Source organism: Pipistrellus hanaki (genome assembly GCF_964339955.1).
Source record: "Pipistrellus hanaki genome assembly, chromosome: 16".
NCBI lineage: Eukaryota > Metazoa > Chordata > Mammalia > Chiroptera > Vespertilionidae > Pipistrellus > Pipistrellus hanaki.
In genome coordinates this window covers 20,743,905-20,763,579 of record NC_140518.1, presented here as the reverse complement: position 1 = coordinate 20,763,579, position 19,675 = coordinate 20,743,905, and the positions used below count along the sequence as shown (strand labels likewise).

Below are 19,675 nucleotides of genomic sequence, written 5' to 3'. Positions count from 1 at the left end.
CGCAACCAAGGTACATGCCCTTGACCGGAATCGAACCCAGGACCCTTCAGTCCCCAAGCCAACGCTCTATCCATTGAGCCAAACCAGTTTCGGCTATAGTTCTTATTAGTGAGAAAAATAACTGACTAAGAAGTCCACAAATTATTGGCTGGATGTAGATGAAATGAAATTTCATAATATAATCAAAGGATTTCTGGGCCCAACTGTGGAGGCTTGATTAGATTATCTTAATAAGTCATCTGTCTTTGACAGCCTTGAGAATGAATCATGATTAGCATGTGTCTGTCAAATGGACCTAATATTGTTTCTTATAAATACTCTTTGTCATTTCACACCCCAACTTTTCTAGCCTTCCAGATGAACATTTGTCTTCTATTTATTTTTTAATTCAGGCAGATTATGATCAAATTGATTTAAGGGTCAGCTTTCCTTAAATCAATTTGATCATACAGGCACAGGTACAGAGGTACTAATACAGGCACAGGTACTAATACAGGCACAGGTACAGAGACCATCTCTATTGGTTTATTTTCCCATCTCTATTGTTGTCAATAACTTTTTTGTTTCAAGACTTAACCATATTTCCATGTTTTAGGCAACCTAGAGTATCGTAACTTCTAGGGTTACTAATTACAGATTTCTGTTGCTCCTATGCAAAATTTCTAGGATGGTTTTTCTTCTTCTATAACTCCTAAATCTACATTTTTACAGATCTGTTTCCAAAGTCTAATCTTATATTTCTGATTACAGAAATATCTAACTATATCAATACTTCTATTGAGGTTTAACAATTAATTTCTGAGTACCCTCAAATCCCTCAAAAACTGTATAACTTTTTCTTTGTAATTTCTTTTATCACTATTTAATTCCTCTCATTTGTATCCTTTTCTTCCTCCCATCCAACTTTTTTTTAGTTATCAAGTTATTTGCCCCCTTTATAGCTACTCATTTTCTTCCCATTACTACCAGTCCATTCTGTTTAGCCTGCTTTAGTAATCTTCACATTCTCCTCTTCTTAACCTACCCTACTTTATTTATTCTCTCTGAACAGGAACCTTGGCTTATGCATCTTTGTATCTGAAACAGACAAGTCATTATTTTGTGATAATCTGATTTTATTTGTTATTTAAAATATAGAGCCACCTTAGTTGTTATGTTTTAATCATAGAGTATTTATGTGAACTTTGTTTTTTAGTGTGATGAACAAGTCTGGCGTGAATCGTGTAGTTTGGAAACGACCTCGACTCACTCATAATGGACCTGTTAGAAGGAGCACAGTTATTGACCAGATTCCCTTTCTGGCAGTAGCAAGAGCACTTGGTAAGTAGAGCTTACATGCCGAGGCCAGTTTGGCTCAGTGGATAGAGCATCGGCCTGCGGACTGAAGGGTCCCAGGTTCGATTCCGGTCAAGGGCATGCACATTGGTTGCGGGCATATCCCTGGTGGGGGAGTGCAGGAGGCAGCTGGTCGATGTTTCTCTCTCATCGATGTTTCTGACTCTCTATTCTTCTCCCTTCCTCTCTGTAAAAAATTCAATAAAATATATTAAAAAAAAAAAAAAAGTAGAGCTTACATTTGGTGAAATCATATTGGATTTTCTACAATATATGGTAGTAAAATGAACAAGATTTTAAATCCTCATTTGGCACACAATGGGGATAGAAATATGATGATATTATATTAAATGCTTTAACACCTAAGTGAAGAGAAGGTTAATGTATAGATTTCAATGCCATTTACACTTTGATCATGAATCATATTCAGTGTTTTGCTAACTCCCTTCCATACTAGGGAACTACATGTATGCCTATGCTTGATGTAATTCTTAAAATGTATTTCTAAATGTCCTTTCTGCTTAAAACCTTTATATTTTTCTTAAGGGTCTTCAAAGCTCTTTTTTTAGGTAGAAAAGTAAATTGGCCACGACAAAATAAAAATATTTGCTTTCTTGTCCACCTTGTATTGTAAGGAAAGTTATAAGACTGTAGCTATAAAAGTCTTATCTTGAATGTTCTAGTACTTAAATTTTATTCTAAATTTTTTTTTCATCTTAGAAAACACCCTTTTCCCCCTTCTCTCCCTCTTTTCTCTAACCGACACTTAAATACTGACTTGGTGCCAGGTATTACAAATACATTGCCCTCATGGAGCAAGACTATGTACTTGGCAATAAAGAAATAACTTGTAAATGAAATAATTACAGATTAGAAAATGCAATGAGAGAAAGAAATAGGGTCCTGTGATAAAGAAGAATTTAAAAGGGGAAGGCTATTTTAGATAGTGTGATGGAAATGTTTCTTTAGGAAGTGTTACATTCGCTGAGAGATGATGACTGAGAAGGAGCTGGGATTTTTTTTGGTGGTGGTTGTTTTTCTCACCAGATCATGGTTTATTATAAAGGAATATACCCGAGGGACAGCCCGATGAAGGAGATGCACAGGGCGCGGTGTGGAGAAAGGGCACGGAGCTTCCATGCCTCTCCAGCACCACTGTTACCAAATCTTCATGTGTTCACCAACCAGGAAGCTCCCTGAACCCTGTCTGTTTTCGAAAAGAAGCTATTCCTGTGAAGAGCCTGTTGAAGAATATTCATTATTGCTCATTCATTCACCAAATATTTATTAAATGCCTGCTAGCATTCTAGTCTAAGTATTCTGTTCTGGGGATCCCACAATGAACAAAACAGTAAAACATTTCTGGACCTGTGGAATTTAGAATTTATTCTATTTCTAGTAGGGGAAACAGATACACTAAAGTAAATAAAAAAGAATGTATATTGACCCTAGTTGGTTTGGCTCATTGGATAGAGCATCAGCTGATACTGAAGGGTCACAGGTTCGATTCTGATCAAGGGCACATACCTGGGTTGCAGGCTCGATCCCTGGCACCTATCAGGGCACAGACCTGGGCATGTGCAGGAGGCAACCATTCCATGTGTCTCTGACATGATGTGTTTCTTTCTGTCTCTCCCACTCCCCTTCCACTCCCGTGAAAAATAAAACAAAATGTTGGGGGCGAGGGGGTGCAATTTTAAATGATGTGGTCAGAAATCTAGAAAAATAACATATTTGAGTAAAGAGATGAGGCATTAAGACCTTGGGGTGTCTCGGGCAAGATAATTTAGGCAGAAGGAACAATAAATGAAAATGACCTTATTACTTAGGTCTTTAAAATTTTTATATTGAAATTATTGGAGTGACTTAGGATTTTTTCCCCTTAACTGAGCAATTTGAAAGGTGGAAGTTGCCATTAACTGATATAGCAAAGACTGGAACATCAGTTGTGAGGGAGTCAGTGCTTTAACAGATGTGATGTCCAGTACGCTTCTGGTTATGGGATTGATTGTAAGTAAGGTTTAGGCTGGAGATATCAATTGGGAGCCAGAGCATAGAGATAATGATGTTCAAAGGCCTGTGCTTTAATGAGGTCACCAAGAGATTGAGTGTAGCCATAAACTGCACTGGAAAGAGCCAATGACTGAACACTGAGATACTGTCACTGTTAAGAGTTGGAGATACGAAAGGAGTAACAAGACAAAACAAGACTGAGAAAGAGCTGCAAGTAAAATAGATGGGAATTCAGGAGAGCATGTCCTGAAAGCCAAGTAAGAAAGTGTTTCAAGAAGGTATTTTTAAAAAATATGTTTTCATTGATTTTAGAGAGGGAGGGAGGGAAGGAAGGAGAGAGAGAGAGAGAGGGAGGGAGGGAGGGAGGGAGGGGGAGAGAGAGAGAGAGAGAGAGAGAGAGAGAGAGAGAAACATTGGTTGGCTGCCTCTTGCACAGCCCCGCCCCCACCAGGGATCGAGCCTGTAACCCGGGCATATGCTGACTGGGAATCAAACTGGTGACCTTTTGGTGCATGGTTCAATGTTCAACCACTTAACCAGAAGGTATTTTGTTCTATGTCAGTTTTACCTGCTTTATGTCAGTATTTCAAATACTGTTGATATTATAGTTCAGGTAAGGGGAGACTGAGAAGTGACCACTGGGTTTAGTAGCAATGTGGAGGTCCTTGGTGATTTTGACAAACCATCTTTTGGTAGGGTAGTAAGACACTAATCATTATTGGAGATGGTTCAAGAAAGAGCAAGAGGAGGAAAATTGATATAGCAAATTTAGACACTTTCTAGTTATTTTATTATGAAGGAACGGAGAGAAATGAGGCTTTAGCTGAAGCAAAAAGTATAGGGTCAAGAGAGGATTTGCTGCTGTTTTAAAAAGGGAAAGAGCCAAACCAGTTTGGCTCAATGGATAGAGCATCGGCTTGGGGACTGAAGGGTCCTGGGTTCGATTCTGGTCAAGGGCATGTACCTTGGTTGCGGGCATATCCCCAGTAGGGGGTGTGCAAGAGGCAGCTGATTGATGACTCTCTCTCATCAATGTTTCTAGCTCTCTATCTCTCTCCCTTCCTCTCTGTACAAAATCAATAAAATATATTTTTAAAAAGGGAAAGAATAATAACAGGGAAAAATCTACTAGAACAGTAAAAACTTCACATAGAGATACTAGTAAATGGTAATTGCTATAGTAATGTCTTACAACATCTATATACTATGTAAAAAGCTAGCGACTGTAATGCCGGAACAACCTGAACGACTAGTCACTATGATGCCACTGCAGCCAGCGAAAGGGCCCGATTGGGGGTTGGGGCCAGCCAGCCAGCCAACCCCCCATGGTCTCTCCCCCCCTAGCTGGCCCTTTTCCTGACCTCACTCCCCATCCCAGTAGGGGTGGAGCTGGCCAGCCAACCTCCTGCAACCCCTCCCCCCAGCTGCCCTTCCCCTTGATGGGACCCTACCATCCCAATCAGCCACAGCCCCTCCATCTGGCCGGCCCTGCTCCTGATCACACCCCCCCCCCCACACACACACACACACACACTCCAATAGGGGCAGGGCCCAGTGAGAGGAGAGGCTGTGAGAGATTGGCCACTGGCCAATTGCGCGAGGCCCCTCTCCCCAGTCAGCCCAGTCCTAATTGGGCCCCGGAAGTGGCGGGCTGACTGGCCAACCTCCCACTGTCTCCTCCTCTGGACAGGCCCGGCCCTGATCTGCCCCAATTGGGGCCAGAGCGGCCAGACCCCACCATGCACAAATCTGTGTACTAGGCCTCTAGTTTGAACATAACTTTGTAAATAAATTCATGGAAATGAATAAATGTTTATATAGAAAGACTTGTATAGAAGAAATGGAATTGCTTTAGTTGTGAAAAAATGGCTTCTGTTTTTTCTCTTGATTTTACTTTCTATCACATTTTCTTCTAAAAAATAACAATACCCTTTACATTTGAATATTTAAGCTAAAAATGATTTGTTACATTACTTTTTTCAGTCCTTATTCTGGCACTTCAGGAACATTTTTTTTTTTTTTTTAAAGAAGGCACGAGCTTCATCTTTAAATTTTTTTAAAAAATATATTTTATTGATTTTTTTACAGAGAGGAAAGGAGAGGGATAGAGAGTTAGAAACATCGGCCGAGACCAGTTTGGCTCAATGGATAGAGCGTCGGCTTGGGGACTGAAGGGTCCCGGGTTCGATTCCGGTCAAGGGCATGTACCTTGGTTGCGGGCATATCCCCAGTAGGGGGTGTGCGGGAGGCAGCTGATCGATGACTCTTTCTCATCGATGTTTCTAACTCTCTATCTCTCTCCCTTCCTCTCTGTACAAAATCAACAAAAATATATTTAAAAAAAAGAAAAAGAAAGAGAGTTAGAAACATCGATGAGAGAGAAACATCGACCAGCTGCCTCTTGCACACCCCCTACTGGGGATGTGCCCGCAACCAACATACATGTCCCTGACCGGAATCGAACCTGGGACCTTTCAGTCCGCAGACCGATGCTCTACCACTGAGCCAAACCAGTTTCGGATTTGGGAACAATTTTAAAGAAATTTTAATTTTTTGCCTCGACCTGGTTTGGCTCAGTGGATGGAGCGTCGGCCTGCGGACTGAAAGGTCCCAAGTTTGATTCCGGTCAAGGGCATGTACCTTGGTTTCAGGCACATCCCCAGTAGGGGTGTGCAGGAGGCAGCTGATCAATGTTTCTCTCTCTCCCATGTTTCTAACTTTCTATCCCTCTTCCTTCCTCTCTGTAAAAAAATCAATAAAATATATTTAAAAAAAAAAAAAAGAAAATTTAATTTTCTTTAACTTGTTGCATGATAATACTTAATGGTTTATGGTAAATTAAATGATAGTATTTAGCACCATTAGTATGACTTATGGCTATTTTCTGGAAGAAAACAAAAATGGGTACTACTACTATTTTAGCTCTGATGAGGAACATAATTGAATACAAATGAAGCAAAGGTGCCTTCTAGTGGCTGCCTGATGGAATTGCATATGAGTTTCACAAATCATTTACTCTTTAAAAAAAAAAAATATTTATATTGATTTCAGAGAGGAAGGGAGAGGGGGAGAGCGATAGAAACATCAGTGATGAGCTGAAACCGGTTTGGCTCAGTGGTAGAGCGTCGGTCTGCGGACTGAAAGGTCCCAGGTTCGATTCCGGTCGGGGGCATATAGTACCTTGGTTGCGGGCACATTCCCAGTAGGGGGTGTGCAGGAAGCAGCTGATTGATGATTCTCTCTCATCGATGTTTCTAACTCTCTATTCCTCTCTCTTCCTCTCTGCAAAAAATCAATAAAATATATATTTAAAAAAACAAAACAAAAAAAACATCAGTGATGAAAAAGAATCATCAATTGGCTGACTCCTGTACGCCCCCTACTGAGGATCGAGCTCGCACCAGGGCATGTGCCCTTGACTGGAATCGAACCCAGAACCTTTCATTTCAAACCAGTTCTCTATCCACTAAGCCAAACCAGTGAGGGCCATTTATTTAGTTAATTGTTGACACTATTATAGATTATTAAGGGCAGTATGTACCAAACACATAGTCTTTGCCCTCATGGAAGCTCACAGTTTAGAGAAGGGTAGAGGCATTCATCAAATGATCACAAAAATAACTTAAAATTATAACAAGTGCTTGTAAAAAAAAAAAAAGTGCTTGCATATGTGCTAAATAAAATTTAAAACGGGGGTATTTTACATAACTGGAGATATCAGAGCAATGATGTTTGAGCTGAGGCCTAAAGAATTACTAGAAATTTAAAGTAGAAGAGCCCAGTTAATATAGCTCAGTGGTTGAGTGTCAACCTATGAATATGAACTAGGAGGTTACAGTTCGATTCCAGGTCAAGGTGTATGCCCAGGATGCTGGCTCAATCCCCACTGGAGGGCTTACAGTAGGCAGCCATTCAGTGATTCTCTCTCATTATTGATATTCTATCTCTCCTTTCCTCTCTGAAATTAATTACTAGTAAATAAATCTTTTTTTTTTTTTTTTTTTTTTTAAGAGGAAGAAAGTGTGCCGAAGCCGGTTTGGCTCAGTGGTAGAGCATCGGTCTGCGGACTGAAAGGTCCCAGGTTCGATTCTGGTCAAGGGCATGTACCTTGGTTGCCCTTGTACCCTGTGCAAGAGGCAGCTGATCGATGATTCTCCCTCATCGATGTTTCTGACTCTGTTCCTCTCTCTTCCTCTCCGTAAAAAATCAATAAAATAAATTTAAAAAAAAAAAAAAAAAAAAAAAGGCCAAGACCGGTTTGGCTCAATGGACAGAGCGTCGGCTTGGGGACTGAAGGGTCCCGAGTTCGATTCCAGTCAGGGGCATGTGCCTTGGTTGCGGGCATATCCCCGGTAGGGGTGTGCAGGAGGCAGCTGATTGGTGTCTATCTCTTATCGATGTTTCTGACTCTCTGTCTCTCTCCCTTCCTCTCTGTACAAAATCAATAAAATATTTAAAAAAAAAAAAAGATACATAAGAGGAAGAAAGTGTGTTCTAGGCATAGGAGTGGAATTTGTGAACAGCTCTGTGACATGGGAATTATGGTAAATATAAAAGGTACTCTAATGAAGGCCATGGTAGCTGGAACAGAGATATGGGAATAAGAGGCATGGATAAAATGAGAAAATAATGTATTTTTGTAGTCTGGATATCTTTAAGAACAAGAGTAAACTATTTCAAAGTTAGAGTGGGAAATATATAAGTAGATTTTTGTGTTTTTTAAATTATAGCAAAATACTATAACAAAATTGACTCTTAACAATTTTGAATGTGCAGTTTAGTGGTATTAAGTACATTTACATTGCTGTGCAGCCATCACCCCATCCATTTTAAATTTAAGTTTTAAAAAGATGGTTTTGGTTGCAGTTTTGAGAATGGATTAGGTGAGGCAACAGTTGCTGGAAAGCTCTCCATGGAAAGCTACTCACAGGGGGTGGGGTGCTGAAATTCACTAAGGGTACAGACAACTGGGTGTCCTGGCACACTGACTGGCTGCCATGTGCCACAGGAGTAAGCAGAGAACGTACTGAAATCAGAAGGCCTTTCTCCTCTGGTGTTCCCCAGTGTCCCTACTGAGGATGAAAGGGAAATGACCATTGACAAGCAACCAACAATATCTGCCACAGTGCCCAAGGCCCTCTGTTAAGTATGCATGGGAATGACATTCTGATTCTATTTTAGTTCAAGGCTTAATTCTGATCCTTATTCATTTGATCTCACATGGATGTTTCTCTCTCTCCCCCTCTTCCTTCCTCTTTCTAAAAATCAATTTTTAAAAAATCTTAAATTTTATGGGGGGGATTCTGGTTTGAATTATTACATTTTATGTTATTTAAAAAATATATATGTTTTATTGATTTTTCAGAGAGGAAGGGAGAGGGAAAGAAAGTTAGAAACATCCATGAGAGAGAATCATTGATCAGCTGCCTCCTGCACACCCCCTACTGGGGATGTGCCCGCAACCAATGTGCATGCCCTTGACCAGAATCGCACTTGGGACCTTTCAGTCCACAGACCAACGGACGCCCTATCCACTAAGCCAAACCGGTTTCGGCTACAGTTGACTTTTATATATAGGGTTTGTATTTAACAACTTTCTGCAAATAATGATAGTTTTATTTTCTCCTTCCTGATTTATATATCTGATTTATTTTTATCATCTTATTCTGCTGGAAAGGGTCTCCAGTATAATATTGGAATAGAAGTGGTAGTAGAAGACATATTCTTTATCAGGTTAAGGGAGTTACCTTAAACCTTAAATCTCTATTTTGCTAGGAAGCTTTTTTAAAAGTATCATGAATAAATTTTGAATGTTATCACTTTTCTGTGCCTATTGAAATGAACATATACATTTTTTCTTTTAATCTGTTGATGTGATACTACTATTATGGAAATAATATTTCTTGCTTCTTCTGCTCTCAGGTGATTTGTGGAGCTATGATTTCTTCAGTGGTGAATTTGTAGTGTCACCTGAACCAGACACAAGTGTTCACACTCTTGATCCCCAGAAGCACAAGTATATTATCTTGGGGAGTGATGGACTTTGGAATATGATTCCACCTCAAGATGCCATCTCAATGTGCCAGGACCAAGAGGAGAAAAAATATATAATGGTGAGAAGTGATTCAGGAATTTGCTACTATTGTGTATACATACATTGTTCTGGTGCTTTTTGTTTACCTTAAGTAGATATTTGCATTGGCCTGGCTTTAGAAGTAAGCAAAACATAGCTTTTGCAGCTCATTAGTGGGGCGAGGCAGGAAATATATAAAACTAGGTAACAAAAGACACAACGACTGACATCATTATGAATAGCCCTCGACATAATTTGAAACCTCACCAATTCTTTTTTAACTGAGATATATTTTACACCCTAACATTTATTTACCCTTTCAAAGTGTATAATTTAGTGATTGTTAGTACATTCTCAGTTGTGTAACCATCACCACTATTTAATCCCAGAACATTTTCATCAGTGCTTCCCCCTCTCTCCCTCTCCCCTTCTCTCTTTGAAGTCAACTAAAAAATATTTTAAAAATAAAATAAAAAAGGACACAATATTAGAGGGGCTCAAGTAATCAGCTGAAGCAAGATTTTAAGTAGTGGTATTGGCTTATACAGATTTTTTTTTTCATGGAGCTTTGCTTGGGAGGGAAATACAGAGGCACACTGAAAAAGTGAAAGGAGTTCTCCGTGAACTACTATTTGGGCAAGGGTGAAACATGTACTGGGGAATGTGTTAGATTCATGAATGAGAAATTAGTGCTGCCTTTCGTCATTTGTGAGGTGCATGTTTTTTCATATGAGAAATTGAGAAATAAAGGCAGTATTTAAAAAATCATTACAAAATGATACTTATTTTGGGGATGCAAGATAATAAGATTTTATTTATTTTTTAAACACATTTTTATTGATTTCAGAGAGGAAGAGAGAGAGAGAAACATAAATGATGAGAGAGAATCATTGATCATTGCCTCCTACACCCACCCTCCTGGGGATTGAGCCCGAAAGCCGGGTATGTGCCCCAAGTGGGAATCTAACTGAGATCTCCTGGTTCATAGGTTGGTATTCGACCACTGAGCAACACTGGCCAGGCTAATTAAGGTTTTAAACAAAGCAACTGAGAAGAGTTATTTCTAGTTTGCCATCATTACTGTGACGAAATACTGTAATATACTTAAGATCAGACAACAGCAAGTAAAGATGTTTCCCTATTTTTTTTTTTTTTTTTCAAGGAAAGAATAAAAAAATACATCCCAGTTACTTATCCAGTTTGAATATATACACTTTAGGGATACAGATGACAACTACATGTCTTATAGTATAATATAGATAATATATGTTTTATATGTAATTTTTAAAGTACTAGATAGTACCTCATATAGTATACATTTAGTATATAATAATACATTAATATGTACTTAAAAGTATGTTAATATATCTTATTAGGTTACATAAAATAACTAAAATATTTTTCTATTTGTATATATCCATGATATATTTCTTTTTCAACCAATTCCACTCATTTTCATAATTCAGTTATTTCCAGGGATACTTTGTAAGACATGTAGTCCTATTTTCTGGAGCACAGCATTTTCATTTCTGTTCTCTGAAATTAGCAATGATTGAATCCATGTGTGACACTGAAAGTTTTCTTCCAAACTACATTTATTTACATAATATGAAGTCATTTAAGATTTTTTTACTCTTTCTGTTGATTTGTATTTGATCTCTATACCATAACAACTTATTGTGTTGCTTTTTTTCTCCTATGAATGACACTGACCATTTAAAAATATATGTTTAAGGGTCATTTATATTTCCTTGTCTCTGAATTTTGTTCATATCCTTTGGCAATTTTTATTTTGGGTCATTCTCTTTGATTTTCAGAAGCTCTTATTTTAGTTTTTTTTATTTTTATTATATATTTTATTGATTTTTTACAGAGAGGAGGAGAGAGGGATAGAGAGTTAGAAACGTCGATGAGAGAGAAACATTGACCAGCTGCCTCCTGCACACCCCCTACCGGGGATGTGCCCGCAACCAATGTACATGCCCCTGACCGGAATCGAACCTGGGACCTTTCAGTCCGCAGACCAATGCTCTACCACTGAGCCAAACCGGTTTCGGCGGGAAGCTCTTATTTTAGGAGGAAATTGGCCCTTTGCAATGAGATTTTTGTTGCCATACTTGATTGTAATAATTTGTGAATTGTTTATAACTTGATGTTTACTTTGCTTTTTAGATAACTTCTATATAACTTTGTCTTAACTATATGTAACTTTTCTTTAATAACTGTAACTAGTGTTACAGTGAAGACACATTTCTTGATACCAAAAAGATAAAAATACAGGTGAAATCTACAGAATAAGCTTTATTATCTTTTGAAAATTTAGAATAGTATGATTTTGACATAGTTTTAGGATCTATGGATAATGTTTGAAATTTTGAAAATTTAATTTAGGTCATATTGAACATCAAACTTTTAATTTGATACATGTGTAGTGGTGACTAAATTTGAGTGGTTGACTTCCATCTCCTTCTTTTAAATATAGGGTGGTGAGCATGGACAATCTTGTGCCAAAATGCTTGTGAATCGAGCACTAGGCCGCTGGAGGCAGCGGATGCTTCGAGCAGATAATACCAGTGCCATAGTAATCTGCATCTCTCCAGGAGTGGGTAGTCAGGGAAATTTCACCAATGATGATGAGCTCTATCTGAACCTAACAGATAGCCCTTCCTATAATAGTCAAGAAGCCAGCCTGCGGACTTCTTCCCCAAGTTCTACACCACCAGTCAAGGTATATAGTTCTATAGTATTTAAGTTATTTTAATAGGTAGAGTTTCTTTGGTTAGTGTTATTTGAAAACAGTTTTCAGAATTCTTGTATAATAAAACTTTGGATTTGAACTAGTCTCAAGAACCTGATGAATCTTTGTCATGTAACTTATTGTCAGTGAGCCATCTTGGTACCATCTGCAGGCCAATGCTCTCTCTACTGAGCCAAAGTGGCTAGGGCAAGAATATATTATATTAATAATTTATTTGAGAAGAGAGGAAGTGATTGAGGAAATGTTGCATATGGGGGGGGGGGGGGAGAGATAGTGTTTATGCTTAAATTCTGTTCTTGAGAAACTATAAGACAAATGATGCCATAAATCCTCACCCAAGGATATTTTTCCATTGACTTTTTAGAGAGAGTGGAAGGGATTGGAGAGACAGAGAGAAACATCTATGTGAGAGAGACACATCGATTGGTTGCCTTCTGTGCCCAGACCAGGACCTGGGATCGAGCTTGCAACTGAGGTACATGCCCTTGTCTGGAATCAAACCTGGGACTCTTCAGTCCACAGGCTGACACTCTTATCCATTGAGCCAAACAGGCTAGGGCAAGACAATGATTTTATAAGATATTAGTGGAAGATTGGGTTTGATAGGAAGAGTGTTCTTATTTGACTGGAGATGAGAGGATAGTCTATGTATATCTATAGCTGTACAGCTAAAGGAGTGGTACATTATCTGAATTACCTGTGAAGCTTCTAAAAAGCAATATATGAGAGTTTCTAAATGATCTTCACTTATTTTATAGAAAGTAGCTCCAGCCATGCTCAGTAGGGAACAAAGCAACAATGTGAGTTTCCTTATGGCATAGTTGCTTTAATGTTGCACTATATATTTTCCACTCTACTAAATATTCAGAAATTAGACTATAGAAAGTAGGAAAAAGCCAAATTTGTCATTTATTCTAATGAAACCCTTCATCTTCCCAAGGGTCAGGCTGAGTTCTAGGATAAGTGATTTCTTACTTGGTTTACTTTCTTGTTTTTCAGTCAATGGAGGAGGACCCTTGGTCAAGACTGAACTCTAAGGACCATATACCTGCCCTTGTTCGTAGTAATGCCTTCTCAGAGAACTACTTAGAAGTCCCAACTGAGGTGGCTCGAGGGAATGTCCAGGCTGCAGTCTTACCCTCAAAAGATACAGAGCCACTTGAAGAAAATTGCACTAAAGCCCTGACATTAAGGATACATGATTCTTTGAATAATAGCCTGTCAGTTGGCCTGGTGCCTACCAATTCAACAAACACCATCGTGGACCAGAAAAATATAAAGATGTCAACTTCAGGTCAAATGAAAGCCCAAGAAGTTGAAAGAACCCCTCCAGCAAACTTTAAAAGGACATTAGAAGAATCCAATTCTGGCCCTCTTATGAAGAAGCATAAACGAAATGGTTTAAGTCGAAGTAATAATGCTCAGCCTGCAAGCCTTGCCACAACCTCCCAGCGAAAGAACTCTGTTAAACTTACCATGCGACGCAGACTTAGGGGCCAGAAGAAAATTGGAAATCCTTTACTTCACCAGCACCGAAAAACTGTTTGTGTTTGCTGAACTGTATCTGAAAAATGTCTTTTTTCCAAATTTAGGATATAAGGCTTTTGAAGATGGTGCCGAAGATGAACTTTTTTTAAAAAAGGATAAAATAAAAATGGTATACAGTTTGACTTTTTGGAATTCAACAGTTTAATCCTGGCCTTGTACTTGCTTGTATTATAAATGTGAATTTTATAGATGTTAGAGTATACGTTGCTGTAAAATGTGTGTAAATTTGTATCCTTCACACAAACTCAGTCTCTTACTCTGATACACAGTAATTATAACAACAGGGCTAAAGGTTTTAAACTTTTAAAAATGCTTATTTAGTCACTTGTGATGAAACTATACAACTTTTTAAAGTAAATTATTAAGCAAACTGGAAAGTGATGTATTTTCATAGTGATCTGTGTTCCACTTAATGTTTCTTAGAGACTGTCTTTTAAAAATTATTTTTTATTTCTAATTTCATAATTCAGAACTAAATTTTTCATAGAAGCAGAAGTAGCAGGCTTTTAGTCTTCTTGTCCTAATTAAAATACTATGCACTATCTTTTATTTCAGTAGCATTTTTCTAAAAACAATAATCATCAGATACATTCACTAAACCTTTGGAATAGAAGGTTTGTTTCCCTAAAAAAATGCCCCACTCAGTTATCCCAGACATTCAGTGGCATTATTAGGTCTTAAAGTAGTTACCCTCTTCTAGTATTTGCATAAAATATGTGTGAAGTTTCTATTGCTATTTCAATAATGGATGGTGCTGCTAATTCCCAACATTTCTTAAATTATTTCATATATCATATAGTTTCATTGATTATATGGAAATATGTTTGTTCAGCTAATAAATCAGTAAATTGTTTGTGATATTGCTGGATTTTTATTGTTGGCTTTAATGATATATATTAACTTTCTGTTGTGCCATATTGTGCTTTTAGAGTAACTTAAAATAAATGCATTGTTCATCAAAACAGGCTAAACATCTTAACAGTAAGAATATGATTAAGTCAGTTATGGCTTATAACATTTGATGACATTGCAATTAAAAGTGAATAAAACTACTTTGGTAATGTATAAAAAACTAAAAGGAATTAATACTAAAATACTAAGTATGTCATTTTAGTGTGGTGAATTGTTCTACAGTGAGGAATTTTTAAAATTTATTTAGGATGTCTCTCATTGAAAGATTGAAGAGTTGATTACATATATAAAACCCTAATATGCAAATAGCGAAACAACTGCAAAACAATTGCTACGACGTGTGCTGACCACCAGGGGGTGCATGCAGACCATGGCGGGCATCGGCAGCAGGTGGCAGAGCAGGAAACATTGTGGGCATCAGCCATTGCGAGATTGTGGAGTAGGTTAACAGAAACACCAGACCAAGGTGGGGCCCCTATCATTGTCATCAGGGCGAGCCTCTGGTGGTTACTGAAAATTCTTTGCTCCTATGCACCTCTGTCCTGCCAGGTGCTGGCACTTACTGCCGGCACCGGCCCTGCTCGCCCCTACTGCCAGCCCCAATTGCCCCTTAGAGTTTCTCCACCTCCCCCCTGCTCTTGAGGGACAATCAGGGCAGCAGTCACTGCTCACACCTGCTGACGGCACTGGCCCTATTCTCACACGCTGCTGGCACTGATCCTAATCGCTCCGCGTTGGCATCGGGTGCAAGCGGGGCCGGGCACTGTCAGTGGGAGGGGCCTGATGGGGGTGAGGAGGATGGGCCAGAACTGTTCCTGTGCCCACCTCAACCTTGCGATTCCTTTCAGGGTGCATGAATTCATGCACTGGGCTCCTGGTATAACTATAATATGCTAGGTACTGAACAATTGGAAGCATGCTACTTTCCATAAGAAAAATAATTGAGATGCAGTAGTCTGGGTAAAACTTTAATTGAGGCTAGTTTTTAAAAAGGTATTTTGGTCCCTGGCCAGATAGCTTGCTGGTTAGAGCATCATCCAAGGTTCTGGGTTCAATCCCTTAAAAAAATAAAATGAAAGGATTTTTGGATAATTGTTTTTCAGATCTTTCAAGAGAGAGACATAGCAACTTAGAAATATTTTTTAAGTCAATTTATTTTGAAGGGTTTTTCCATAAATTAGATCTGTAATACCACGTTAGCTGGTCCATGTAAGAAATTCAACAAATCTGGCCCTAACAGGTTTGGCTCAGTGGATAGAGTGTCGGCCTGCGGACTGAAGGGTCCTGGGTTTGATTCTGGTCAGGGGCATGTACCTTAGTTGCGGGCACATCCTCAGTGGGAGGTGTGCAGGAGGCAGCTGATTGATGATGTTTCTCAGTCATTGATGTTTCGAACTATCCTCCTTTCCTCTCTGTAAAAAAGCAATAAAATATATTTTTTAAAAATTCAACAAATCTGAATGTATAGTAAAAGCAGGGAAAATCCGTTTAGCTCTTTTTTACCGTTTTTGCCAGTGGTTTTAAAGATAATAATCTAATCCTGTCTATATTAAATTAAAATTTCCATTTGACTAAAGTAATGGATAAATTAATCTTTAATGCAAAAATGCCACAGCATTAATTCTTTCATAGATCACATTTTTAGTGTATTAGAGTCTAATTATATACCATACCAGTAGTTATCTAATACTGGAAACATTTTTGGCTTGACACACATAAATGCAGATGCTAAAATTAGCTCTTTTCTATATGTGTTCCCTGGGATATGTTCTTTAAGGAGTTGAAGATGTTATGTAATCACAAATGTTTTAATGTTTCTATTTTTATTAAATTTTACTTGCCTATGTAACATCTGCATGATGGAAAATTCATGATGTATAAAATGGTACATAAGGAAGAAACGCCACCTCAGTCCCCAAGGCCACCAGTATTTCCTCCCTTTTTTGTGTATTCTCTCTGATAATCTATGCATAGACTGCACTATGTGTTTATTGCTTAATCTTATCTTTTTAAGATTGTGTCCATAGCAGTACATTACAGAGCCTCAAGCACTTGATTGGGGGGCGGGGGAGGTGTCCCTCAACCCAGACTGCGCCCTCTCGCAGTCCAGGAGCCCTTGGGGCATGTTAAGCTGGCAGTCAGACATCCTTAGCGCTGCTGCAGAGGTGGGAGAGGCTCCTGCCGCCACCACCACTGTGCTCGCCAGCTGTGAGCCTGGCTTCTGGCCAGCCCTACCCCTGTGGGAGCGCACTGACCACCAGGGGGCAGCTCCTGCATTGAGCATCTGCCCCTGATGGTCATTGTGCGTCATAGTGACTGGTTCTGCTGTTTGGTTGATTTGCAATATTAGCCTTTTATTGTATAGGATTCTGCCTAGTCTGTGGATATTTTACTTTGCCACTAAGTAACTATGTCCACTAAAAGGAAAACACTATTTCTTCCTTTATTCACAGAATACTCTGACACAAAATATATGGGTTTTCCTCCCCAAACAATTCTCTTAATTTCTGAGACACCAACTGGATGTCCTACAATTAAATTCAGTTTTTGTATCTACCTGGAGTTATCAGAACCCACAAATTAAGAGTTCAGTCTCAGAAGACTGCACCCATTTCAGATACCAATTACAAATCACATATACTTTTGATCAAGTGGCTATAAATCAGGGTTTCTACAACCCGATCCACAGGTTTTATAATTTGTTGGTAAGAGGCCTCAGTTCCTTGCCATATGTGCCCCTTCATAGGGCTTTCCACAATAAAGTCCATTAACTTTCTTTTTCAATATTTTGAAGAACAGGTTCTTGACCTATTTATTTCATGCCTTAAAGATGAAAATATGGTAGTTATGAAAAAATGTTTTAGTTCTGTATTGCTGCATAAAAATACCTCAAAATTTAGTAGCTTAAAATAACAAACAGCCCTTGCTAATTTGCTCAGTGGAGAGTGTTGACCCGCGATTGAAGAGTCCCTGGTTGATTCCAATCAAAGGCACATGCCTGGGTTGCAGGCTTGATCACCAGTAGGGGCAGCAGGAGGCAGCCAATAAATGATTCTCTCTCATCACTAATGTTTCTATCCCTCCCTCTACCTTCCTCTCTGAAATAAATTAAAATATGTTTTTTAAAAAGAACAAAGTAGAGTCCTGCTGGTGTGGTTCAGTGGTTGAGAGTTGACCTATGAACCAGGAGGTCATAGTTCAATTCCTGATAAGACCACATGCTCATATTTTGGGGTCAATCCTGAGTAGGGGGCATACAGGAAGCAACTGATCGATAATTCTCATCATTGATGTTTCTTTCTCTCCCTCTCTCTTCCACTCTTTGTAATCAATAAAAACATTTTTTTAAAAATGAGTAAGACAGAAACCACAATGTCTTTTGTAACTTAACCTCAGAGGTACCATGTTAATTTAGCTGCATTTTATTAGTCACACAGATAAATGTAGGAGGCAACCACATGCTATGAATACTAAAAGGTGGGTGTCATTATTGGCCATCTTGGAGGTAGTCCATCACAATCTATAATAGAAAGAATATAGGAGACCTTCAAGATCATCTTCCAACTGACTAATAAACACGAAATACCAAAATTTTGAAACTCAAATAGAAAATATGGTTTTGGAGATTTAAAATGGTGATAGAGTAAGTGGATAATGCATGGACATGTTCCCAGGAACAAATTGGAATTACAACTAAAATACAGAAAAAACTGAATAATCAACAGAAAACTCGCTGGAGAGAATCCTGATATCCTAGGACTAAAAGTGGAGACCGCATAGAGACTGATAGGAGGAGAGGAAGCATGAAAGGGCTGGCCAGGTGCCCACAGACAGCAACTGAAGTTCCCGAGATAGACCTCAGTTATGGGAGTTGCCATTGAGAACTCTGGGGTCTAATCCCCAAGCTGGGCCCCCAACAGAGAGCACCAGAACTGAAAAGGGTATCCACATAACATCTGGCTGTGAGAAGCAGCGTGGTTGCCATCTGCCAGGGAGTGATGGATGGAAATTCAGGCACCCTCTTAAAGGGCCCTGGCTACCTTGTGCTCTAGCAGAGAGAGAGCAGAGTGGACTGGAGCTGTGCGAACAGAAGCCAGGATTGGGGGGCTCGGGTTAGAGCTCAGAAGACAGACACCCCAGTTTCCTGTGCTGAGCCATTCCCTCATGCAGCTGAAATCTTTCCCACACAGACAGTTGCCATACAGGTGGCCTTCCCTGGGGGAAAAACAGTTGACCCACCCTATTGGAAATGTGGAGTTCCCCTTAAAAGACCACTTAAAAGACCAAAAATAACAATTAGCCACCAGGCAGAAGCAACTGTTCCACCCTATTGAAAAAACTCTCTCCAAAGCTCAGGATGATTGCCTGAAGAACAAGTAGGGAGAGGTGGTCTCTAGAAGCTTTGAATCTGCCTGATCTAATCAGTCAGAAATAGTGTTTGACACTGTCACACTAGAGATTGAGAGGCATAGCAGATCTACCTAATACATAGTCACAAAACCAAGCAGGCAGCCAAAATGAGGAGACAAAGAAATAACCTCCAAATGAAAGAACAAGAGAATTCTCCAGAAGAGATATGAAATAGAGATAAGAATTTTATCTGAAACACAGTTCAGAGTAATGGTAGGAAAGTTGCTCAAAAGCATGAGAAAAGATATAATAACTACGAAAACAGAAATAAAAAATGACATAGCACAAATAAAGAACACATTGGAAGGGATACATAGCAGATTAGGGAAAGCTGAGGATCCAATTAGTGAATTAGAAGACAGGGGTAGTACTGACTGGTTTGGCTTGGTGGATAATGTCAGCTTGCGGACTGAAGGGGCCCAGGTTCAATTCCAGTCAAGAGCATGTACCTGGTTGTGGGCACATCCCCAATAAGGAGTGCAGGAGGCAGCTGATCGATGTTTCTCTCTCATTGATGTTTCTAACTCTCTATCCTTCTCCCTTCCTCTCTGTCCGACGCTCTATCCACTGAGCCAAACCAGCTAGAGCAAGTTATTTCAAATTTTAAAGCAGTTTTTATTCAGGGT

At 39.1% G+C, this 19,675-nt stretch overlaps 1 protein-coding gene across 1 annotated transcript in view; it reads left to right on the top strand.

Annotated features, from left to right (window-relative positions):
* The window catches only part of PPM1D (protein phosphatase, Mg2+/Mn2+ dependent 1D), a 30,588-nt gene extending 14,494 nt beyond the window's left edge, over window positions 1-16,094 (top strand). The window contains exons 3-6 of the mRNA XM_084861724.1: window positions 1,196-1,320; window positions 9,271-9,461; window positions 11,904-12,149; window positions 13,179-16,094. Coding sequence (XP_084717850.1) covers window positions 1,196-1,320; window positions 9,271-9,461; window positions 11,904-12,149; window positions 13,179-13,736 — 1,120 coding nt within the window. The 3' untranslated portion in view covers window positions 13,737-16,094. The remainder of the gene's footprint in view (window positions 1-1,195; window positions 1,321-9,270; window positions 9,462-11,903; window positions 12,150-13,178) is intronic.
* The last annotated feature ends 3,581 nt before the right edge of the window (window positions 16,095-19,675 follow it).